General features: G+C 45.5%; 1 protein-coding gene across 2 annotated transcripts in view; it reads left to right on the forward strand.

Moving 5' to 3' along the window:
- The first annotated feature begins 1,476 nt into the window (after positions 1 to 1,476).
- Positions 1,477 to 10,706, forward strand: part of chordc1b (cysteine and histidine-rich domain (CHORD) containing 1b) — a 37,681-nt gene continuing 28,451 nt past the window's right edge. For both annotated transcript variants that reach the window (XM_082958340.1, XM_082958341.1), the window contains exons 1-3: positions 1,477 to 1,699; positions 8,195 to 8,244; positions 8,867 to 8,923. In XM_082958340.1, coding sequence (XP_082814466.1) covers positions 1,636 to 1,699; positions 8,195 to 8,244; positions 8,867 to 8,923 — 171 coding nt within the window. In that variant the 5' untranslated portion in view covers positions 1,477 to 1,635. The remainder of the gene's footprint in view (positions 1,700 to 8,194; positions 8,245 to 8,866; positions 8,924 to 10,706) is intronic.

A 10,706-nucleotide genomic window follows, 5' to 3' on the forward strand; every position in this document is an offset into this window, starting at 1 on the left:
ACAGCCTCCACTCTTCTGGGAAGGCTTTCCACTAGATGTTGGAACATTGCTGATATAACAGCCTCCACTCTTCTGGGAAGGCTTTCCACTAGATGTTGGAACATTGTTGCTATAACAGCCTCCACTCTTCTGGGAAGGCTTTCCACTAGATGTTGGAACATTGCTGAGGGGACTTGTTTCCGTTCAGCCACAAGAGCATTAGTGAGGTCGGGCACAGTGCTTTGTGCACCGGGGAACTGTCATGCTGAAACAGGAAAAGGCCTTTTCCAAACTGTTGCCACGTTAAGATTTCCCTTTACTGAAATTAAGGGGCCCGAACCATGAAAAAAAAATCCCCAGACCATCATTCCTCCTCTTACACTATGCATTGGGGCAGGTGGCGTTCTCCTGGCATCTGCCAAACCCATATTCATCCTTTGGACTGCCAGATGGTGAAGCGTAACTCATCACTCCAGAGAACGCGTTTCCAACTGCTCCAGAGTCCAATGGCAGCGAGCTTTCCACCACTCCAGCCGACGCATGGCATTGCGCATGGTGATCTTAGCCTTGTGTGCGGCTGCTCGGCCATGGAAACCCATTTCATGAAGCTTCCAAACATACAGTTATTGTGCTGATATTTGCTTCCAGAGGCAGTTTGATACTCAGTATTTAGTGTTGCAACAAAGGACAGACAATTTTTTTACGCACTAGGCGCTGTCCTCTTCTGTGAGCTTGTGTGGCCTACCACTTTAAGGCTGAACCATTGTTGTGCCTAGACATTCACAATAACATCACTTACAGTCGACCAGGGCAGCTCTAGCAAGGTAGAAATGTGATGAACTGACTTGTTGGAAAGGTGGCATCCTATGACCTCTGCCACATTGAAAGTCACTTAGCTCTTCGGTAAGGCCATTCTACTGCCAATGTTTGTCAATAGAGATTGCATAGCAATGTGTTTCGATTTTATACACTTGCCAGCAACAGGTTTAGCTGAAATAGCCAAATCCACAAATTTTGAAGTGGTGTCTTCATACTTTTGAATAAATAGTGTATCAGTAGTAGGAAGAATTAATGATGTAAATGTTCTGATGATTATTCCCCATTTGAGGCACTCGCTAGCAATCCTTAGTAGACTCGCAAACCATATTAAGACTAGTACAATAGCAATGACAGCCTACTTTGATTCACATTCCCCCCCCCCCCCCCCCCCCCCCCCATTACACATACCAATTTTATTGTTTCTTTATTTGGTAGTTTAATAATGCTGAAGAAAAAAAAAGTTCATAAGCATTGTATTGTCAGAGTATAACTACCAAAATGGTTAAACATTAAACGGACAGAATGACAGACCACTTTTAATTTTCTTCTTCAATAATGTCACTTGATGAGAAAAGCACCGACATGAATTCTTAACTTAATTAATTCTTATTCTCAATTCTTAACATTTGAAATGATGTGTAATTAGTTTTTTCTCGAATCGTCGATGTTCTCGATGTTTCCCGAGTCACATCGGCCATTTCCGGAAGTATCAAAGAGAACGAGGAATGCACGGATAAGTTGTTAGGCTAAGCTCCACATATTTTATCCTCCACATCTTAAATTAAATCGGGTTTATCCGTTTACAGTGGGTTTAATGTAAAACTTGTTGTTAGTACCATGTCGCTTCTGTGTTACAACAAAGGATGTGGTCAACGTTTTGAGGCAGACGACAACCCCGATGGTAAGCTAGCCAACGTTAGCCTAGCCTACTGTTACAGTAGCCGGTTAACTACTACATAAACAACATGCTCGTTTTTTTTTGGTGATTTAATTAAAAGTATTTATTTAACTGTACGATTAGTTAGTTAACACGTTGAACAATATCAAATGTGATCTATGCTGATGCCTAGTCATTTTTACCCGGCACAATTGATCTGTCACTTGTAACGTACACTCCTGTAGTTTATTCCACTTCATGCTATTTGGATTTGTACATATATATATATTTTTTTTTAAACTCTGAATCAGTGGAAATGGCTCCTAAGTAAGTATTTCAATGTATTTTTGTATTTGGCGCATGTAAAAAATAAAATAAAAATACAATTTGATTTGATTTATCCAGTCAACTTTTGATTCTTAGCTAGCAGTGCTAACGTTAGCTAGCTATCTACCTCGCCGCCTAGGACTCTAGTAGCTACTGTTGCTAGCAACGTTAGCATGTATTCTCTTAATAAACGTTGAATATCCACGTTTAGGGGGACTATCGTTATCTTTTAATTAGTGACGGGATGATTTGATAGCGAAGCGAACGACATTTCGATGCCTGTTATCAAAGCACTAACGTTACTGTACGGTTTCGACACAACGTATCAAAGCAGAGGGAAGAGATAGGGCCATGAATATGTCTCCCTCCTGCATGTGGCGTTGTTTTATTTAATAGAATGAACATTTCGTAATGCTTAAATTGTTACTAGTGTTCGGATTTAAGTAAGACACGTTTTGAAAAAAACAAAACACTTTATATCGGAGATGGTTATGCATATTCATGATTCAGGCTACTAGCATAGCGCCTCCACATTTGAATAAGGGGCGGCTGACGTCAACAACCCTCATCGAATATTCAAATTAAGATTACAATACGTAGTGCTGCCTCTACGTGATGACGACTTTTGAATCTTCTTCTTTTGGGTCGAACTACATTCAAGCTTTGTTGTCGCCACCAACTGGACTGGGGGGGGGGGGAAGAAAAGTAAATTCCATACCTGTAGGGAAAAATCAGCGTTAGCTAGCTAACTGCTAGGAGGATGTCATGCCATTGGAGGAGTGAATGAGTGACTGTGACTTTTTCCCCCTCGTATCGTTTTCCAGTGGCTATAACATTACACAGATAGATATGCAGTTATCATTTGGTTATCTAGCAAGAAAGTTGAACGGCTGTTATCCAGTTAGCATATCTCTTGCGTTCGTAAATTCAGAGTGCAGAATAACTGATGAATTTACAAATGCCTTAACACTGGCTGAATATGACAGTAAGCGTAGGCAAAAAAAAATAAAAAAAATAAGGTTAGTTAAGAACGCTCTAGATGAGCTAAAATCTAACGAAGGAACATTAGATAGAACCTCACAAACTGTTTCAGCTAGTTGGCAGTCAAAATTGCACTGATAAACAATGGGGAAGCACCCAAGCTAACTGGCTAAAGCTGGCTAGCTAGCTCCTTCCAGACACAAATGAGAGAACACCTCACTGACCATTTTACTTGCAAGTAAAATGGTCAGTGAGGTGTTGCTGATCTTGTTGTTGTTGATGTGTATAACAGAGGGAGAGAGAGCCTACCTTTTTATGTTGTTTTCTTTTTTATTTCACCTTTATTTAACCAGGTGGGCCAGTTGAGAACAAGTCCTTTATTTAACCAGGTAGGCTAGTTGAGAACAAGTCCTTTATTTAACCAGGTAGGCCAGTTGAGAACAAGTCCTTTATTTAACCAGGTAGGCCAGTTGAGAACAAGTCCTTTATTTAACCAGGTAGGCCAGTTGAGAACAAGTCCTTTATTTAACCAGGCAGGCCAGTTGAGAACAAGTCCTTTATTTAACCAGGTAGGCCAGTTGAGAACAAGTCCTTTATTTAACCAGGTGGGCCAGTTGAGAACAAGTCCTTTATTTAACCAGGTAGGCTAGTTGAGAACAAGTCCTTTATTTAACCAGGTAGGCCAGTTGAGAACAAGTCCTTTATTTAACCAGGTAGGCCAGTTGAGAACAAGTCCTTTATTTAACCAGGCAGGCCAGTTGAGAACAAGTCCTTTATTTAACCAGGTAGGCCAGTTGAGAACAAGTCCTTTATTTAACCAGGCAGGCCAGTTGAGAACAAGTCCTTTATTTAACCAGGTAGGCCAGTTGAGAACAAGTCCTTTATTTAACCAGGTAGGCCAGTTGAGAACAAGTCCTTTATTTAACCAGGTAGGCTAGTTGAGAACAAGTCCTTTATTTAACCAGGTAGGCCAGTTGAGAACAAGTCCTTTATTTAACCAGGTAGGCCAGTTGAGAACAAGTTCTCATTTACAATTGCGACCTGGCCAAGATAAAGCAAAGCAGTGCGACAAAAACAACAGAGTTACACATAAACAAACGTACAGTCAATAACACAATAGAACATCTGTATACAGTGTGTGCAAATGAAGTAAGAAGGTAAGGCAATAAATAGGCCATAGTGGCGAAATAATTACAATTTAGCAATTTACACTGGAGTGATAGATGTGCAGATGATGATGTGCAAGTAGAAATACTGGTGTGCAAAAGAGCAGAAAAAAAAACAAATATGGGGATGAGGAAGGTTGGTTGGATGGGCTATTTACAGATGGGCTGTGTACAGCTGCAGCGATCGGTAAGCTGCTCTGACAGCTGACGCTTAAAGTTAGTGAGGGAGATATAAATCTCCAACTTCAGTGATTTTTGCAATTCGTTCCAGTCATTGGCAGCAGAGAACTGGAAGGAAAGGCGGCCAAAGGAGGAATTGGCTTTGGGGGTGACCAGTGAGATATACCTGCTGGAGCGCGTGCTACGGGTGGGTGCTGCTATGGTGACCAGTGAGCTGAGATAAGGCGGAGCTTTACCTAGCAAAGACTTATAGATGACTTGGAGCCAGTGGGTTTGGCGATGAATATGTAGCGAGGACCAGCCAACGAGAGCATACAGGTCGCAGTGGTGGGTAGAATATGGAGCTTTGGTGACAAAACGGATGGCACTGTTATAGAGTGTTGGAGGCTATTTTGTAAATGACATCGCCGAAATCAAGGATCAGTAGGATAGTCAGTTTTACGAGGGTAAGTTTGGCAGCATGAGTGAAGGAGGCTTTGTTGCGAAATAGGAAGCCGATTCTAGATTTATTTTTGGATTGGAGAAGCTTAATATGATTCTGGAAGGAGAGTTTACAGTCTAACCAGACACCTAGGTATTTGTAGTTGTCCACATATTCTAAGTCAGAACCGTCCAGAGTAGTGATGCTAGTCGGGCGGGCGGGTGCGGGTAGTGATCGGTTGAAGAGCATGCGCTTAGTTTTACTTGCATTTAAGAGCAGTTGGAGGCCGTGGAAGGAGAGTTGTATGGCATTGAAGCTCGTCTGGAGGTTAGTTAACACAGTGTCCAAGGAAGGGCCAGAAGTATACAGAATGGTGTCGTCTGCGTAGAGGTGGATCAGAGAATCACCAGCAGCGAGAGCGATATCATTGATGTATACAGAGAAGAGAGTCGGCCCGAGAATTGAACCCTGTGGCACCCCCATAGAGAACGCAAGAGGTCCGGACAACAGGCCCTCCGATTTGACACACTGAACTATCAGAGAAGTAGTTGGTGAACCAGGCGAGGCAATCATTTGAAAAACCAAGGCTGTTGAGTCTGCCAATAAGAATACGGTGATTGACAGAGTCGAAAGCCTTGGCCAGGTCGATGAATACGGCTGCACAGTAATGTCTCTTATCGATGGCGGATATGATATTGTTTTGGACCTTGAGCGTGGCTGAGGTGCACCCATGACCAGCTCTGAAACCCGTTTGCAATGCGGAAAAGGTACGCTGGGATTCGAAGTGGTCGGTAATCTGTTTGTTGACTTGGCTTTCGAAGACCTTTAGAAAGACATGGTAGGATAGATATTGGTCTGTAGCAATTTGGGTCTGGAGTGTCAACCCCTTTGAAGAGGGGGAGATGACCGCGGCAGCTTTCCAATCTTTGGGAATCTCAGACGATACGAAGGAGAGGTTGAACAGGCTAGTAATAAGGGTTGCAACAATTGCAGCGGATAATTTTAGAAAGAGAGGGTCCAGATTGTCTAGGCCGGCTGATTTGTAGGGGTCCAGGTTTTGCAGTTCTTTAAGAACATCAGCTATCTGGATTTGGGTGAAGGAAGAATGGGGAAGGCTTGGGCGAGTTGCTATGGGGGGTGCAGGGCTGTTGGTAGGGTTAGCCAGGTGGAAAGCATGGCCATCCGTAGAAAAATGCTTATTGAAATGCTCAATTATAGTGGATTTATCGGTGGTGACAGTGTTTCCTATCCTCAGTGCAGTGGGCAGCTGGGAGGAGGTGCTCTTATTGTCCATGGACTTTACAGTGTCTCAGAACTTTTTTGTGTTTGTGCTACAGGATGCAAATTTCTGCTTGAAAAAAGCTAGCCTTAGCTTTCCTAACTGCCTGTGTATATTTGTTTTTGTTTTTGTGTTTTAGGGAGCGTTTGATAGTGATGAGGGGTGGTCGTTTGACCGCTGACCCATAACGGATGCAGGCAGTGAGGCAGTGATCGCTGAGATCTTGGTTGAAAACAGCAGAGGTGTATTTGGAGGGCACGTTGGTTAGGATGATATCTATGAGGGTGCCCGTGTTTACGGCTTTGGGGTTTGTACCTGGTGGGTTCATTGACAATTTGTGAGAGATTGAGGGCATCAAGCTTAGATTGTAGGATGGCCGGGGTGTTAAGCATGTCCCAGTTTAGGTCACCTAGCAGCACGAGCTCTGAAGATAGATGGGGGGCAATCAGTTAACATCTGGTGTCCAGGGCACAGCTGGGGGCAGAGGGTGGTCTATAGCAAGAGGCAACGGTGAGAGACTTGTTTCTGGAAAGGTGGATTTTTAAAAGTAGAAGCTCAAATTGTTTGGGTACAGACCTGGATAGTAAGACAAAACTCTGCAGGCTATCCCTGCAGTAGATTGCAAAACCGCCCCCTTTGGCAGTTCTATCTTGTCAGAAAATGTTATAGTTAGGGATGGAAATTCCAGGGTTTTTGGTGGTCTTCCTGAGCCAGGATTCAGACACGGCTAGGACATCCAGGTTGGCAGACTGTGCTAGGGCAGTGAATAAAACAAACTTATTAGCTTATAATGTGTTTGGGGTATGATATAAAATGCTAACCTCCACTGTTATTGTAATGGTGAGAGGTTAGCATGTCTTGGTGGTATGATATAAAATGCTAACCTCCACTGTTATTGTAATGGTGAGAGGTTAGTATGTCTTGGGGGATATGATATAAAATGCTAACCTCCCCTGTTATTGTAATGGTGAGAGGTTAGCATGTCTTGGTGGTATGATATAAAATGCTAACCTCCCCTGTTATTGTAATGGTGAGAGGTTAGCATGTCTTGGGGGGTATGATATAAAATGCTAACCTCCCCTGTTATTGTAATGGTGAGAGGTTAGCATGTCTTGGTGGTATGATATAAAATGCTAACCTCCACTGTTATTGTAATGGTGAGAGGTTAGTATGTCTTGGGGGATATGATATAAAATGCTAACCTCCCCTGTTATTGTAATGGTGAGAGGTTAGCATGTCTTGGTGGTATGATATAAAATGCTAACCTCCCCTGTTATTGTAATGGTGAGAGGTTAGCATGTCTTGGGGGGTATGATATAAAATGCTAACCTCCCCTGTTATTGTAATGGTGAGAGGTTAGCATGTCTTGGGGGTATGATATAGAATGCTAACCTCCCCTGTTATTGTAATGGTGAGAGGTTAGCATGTCTTGGGGGTATGATATAGAATGCTAACCTCCCCTGTTATTGTAATGGTGAGAGGTTAGCATGTCTTGGGGGTATGATATAGAATGCTAACCTCCCCTGTTATTGTAATGGTGAGATGTTAGCATCTTAGGGGGATGAGTCTCTCTCTCTCTCTCCCTCTCTCTCTCTCTCTCTGTCGCCCTCTCTCTGTCTCTCTCTCTCTGACTCCCTCTCTCTCTCGCTCTGACTCCCTCTCTCTCGCTCTGACTCCCTCTCTCTCGCTCTGACTCCCTCTCTCTCGCTCTGACTCCCTCTCTCTCGCTCTGACTCCCTCTCTCTCGCTCTGACTCCCTCTCTCTCGCTCTGACTCCCTCTCTCTCGCTCTGACTCCCTCTCTCTCGCTCTGACTCCCTCTCTCTCGCTCTGACTCCCTCTCTCTCGCTCTGACTCCCTCTCTCTCGCTCTGACTCCCTCTCTCTCGCTCTGACTCCCTCTCTCTCGCTCTGACTCCCTCTCTCTCGCTCTGACTCCCTCTCTCTCGCTCTGACTCCCTCTCTCTCGCTCTGACTCCCTCTCTCTCGCTCTGACTCCCTCTCTCTCGCTCTGACTCCCTCTCTCTCGCTCTGACTCCCTCTCTCTCTCTGACTCCCTCTCTCTCTCTGACTCCCTCTCTCTCGCTCTGACTCCCTCTCTCTCTCTGACTCCCTCTCTCTCTCTGTCTCCCTCTCTCTCTCTCTGACTCCCTCTCTCCCTCATTAGATGCCTGTACCCACCATCCTGGAGTTCCTGTGTTCCACGATGCACTGAAGGTAAAAGGAATACACACATAGACTCTCTCTCTGACAACCTCCTGTCTGTCTCCTCTCCAGGGCTGGTCTCTCTCTCTGACAACCTCCTGTCTGTCTCCTCTTCAGGGCTGGTCTCTCTCTGACAACCTCCTGTCTCCTCTCCAGGGCTGGTCTCTCTCTGACACCCTCCTGTCTTTCTCCTCTCCAGGGCTGGTCTCTCTCTCTCTGACAACCTCCTGTCTTTCTCCTCTCCAGGGCTGGTCTCTCTCTGACAACCTCCTGTCTTTCTCCTCTCCAGGGCTGGTCTCTCTCTGACAACCTCCTGTCTTTCTCCTCTTCAGGGCTGGTCTCTCTCTGGCACCCTCCTGTCTGTCTCTTCAGGGCTGGTCTCTCTCTGGCACCCTCCTGTCTCCTCTTCAGGGCTGGTGTCTCTCTCTGACAACCTCCTGTCTGTCTCTTCAGGGCTGGTCTCTCTCTCTCTGACAACCTCCTGTCTGTCTCCTCTCCAGGGCTGGTGTCTCTCTGATAACCTCCTGTCTTTCTCCTCTCCAGGGCTGGTCTCTCTCTGACAACCTCCTGTCTGTCTCCTCTCCAGGGCTGGTCTCTCTCTCTCTGATAACCCTTCTGTCTTTCTCCTCTCCAGGGCTGGTCGTGCTGTAAGAGGAGAACCACAGACTTCTCCGACTTCCTCAGCATTGCTGTAAGTTAAACGTTTTGTTGTCCTGGGGAAGGCTAGCAGGTTATCCCAGCAGTAAGTGCTTCAGGTGTTTGTGCATCCAGTGCTGGATGATTCGTTAATGTGCACCACTACAGTCTACAGTCAGCACCACTACAGTCTACAGTCAGCACCACTACAGTCTACAGCCAGCACCACTACAGTCTACAGTCAGCACCACTACAGTCTACAGTCAGCACCACTACAGTCTACAGTCAGCACCACTACAGTCTACAGTCAGCACCACTACAGTCTACAGTCAGCACCACTACAGTCTACAGTCAGCACCACTACAGTCTACAGTCAGCACCACTACAGTCTATAGTCAGCACCACTACAGTCTATAGTCAGCACCACTACAGTCTACAGTCAGCACCACTACAGTCTATAGTCAGCACCACTACAGTCTATAGTCAGCACCACTACAGTCTACAGTCAGCACCACTACAGTCTACAGTCAGCACCACTACAGTCTACAGTCAGCACCACTACAGTCTACAGTCAGCACCACTACAGTCTATAGTCAGCACCACTACAGTCTACAGTCAGCACCACTACAGTCTACAGTCAGCACCACTACAGTCTACAGTCAGCACCACTACAGTCAGCACCACTACAGTCTACAGTCAGCACCACTACAGTCAGCACCACTACAGTCAGCACCACTACAGTCAGCACCACTACAGTCTACAGTCAGCACCACTACAGTCTACAGTCAGCACCACTACATTCAGCACCACTATAGTCTACAGTCAGCACCACTATAGTCTACAGTCAGCACCACTATAGTCTACATTCAGCACCACTATAGTCTACATTCAGCACCACTACAGTCAGCACCACTATAGTCTACATTCAGCACCACTACAGTCAGCACCACTACAGTCTACAGTCAGCAACACTACAGTCAGCACCACTACAGTCTACAGTCAGCACCACTACAGTCTACAGTCAGCACCACTACAGTCTACAGTCAGCACCACTACAGTCTACAGTCAGCACCACTACAGTCTACAGTCAGCACCACTACAGTCAGCACCACTACAGTCAGCACCACTACAGTCAGCACCACTACAGTCTACAGTCAGCACCACTACAGTCTACAGTCAGCACCACTACAGTCTACAGTCAGCACCACTACAGTCTATAGTCAGCACCACTACAGTCTATAGTCAGCACCACTACAGTCTATAGTCAGCACCACTACAGTCTATAGTCAGCACCACTACAGTCTACAGTCAGCACCACTACAGTCTACAGTCAGCACCACTACAGTCTACAGTCAGCACCACTACAGTCTACAGTCAGCACCACTACAGTCTACAGTCAGCACCACTACAGTCTACAGTCAGCACCACTAGTCTACATTCAGCACCACTACAGTCTATAGTCAGCACCACTACAGTCTATAGTCAGCACCACTACAGTCTATAGTCAGCACCACTACAGTCTACAGTCAGCACCACTACAGTCAGCAGCACTACAGTCTACAGTCAGCAGCACTACAGTCTATAGTCAGCACCACTACAGTCAGCACCACTACAGTCTACAGTCAGCACCACTACAGTCAGCACCACTACAGTCAGCACCACTACATTCAGCACCACTACAGTCTACAGTCAGCACCACTACATTCAGCACCACTATAGTCTACAGTCAGCACCACTATAGTCTACAGTCAGCACCACTATAGTCTACAGTCAGCACCACTATAGTCTACATTCAGCACCACTATAGTCTACATTCAGCACCACTACAGTCAGCACCA

This window comes from Salmo salar, chromosome 11 (genome assembly GCF_965601325.2).
Source record: "Salmo salar chromosome 11, fSalSal1, whole genome shotgun sequence".
Classification (NCBI taxonomy): domain Eukaryota; kingdom Metazoa; phylum Chordata; class Actinopteri; order Salmoniformes; family Salmonidae; genus Salmo; species Salmo salar.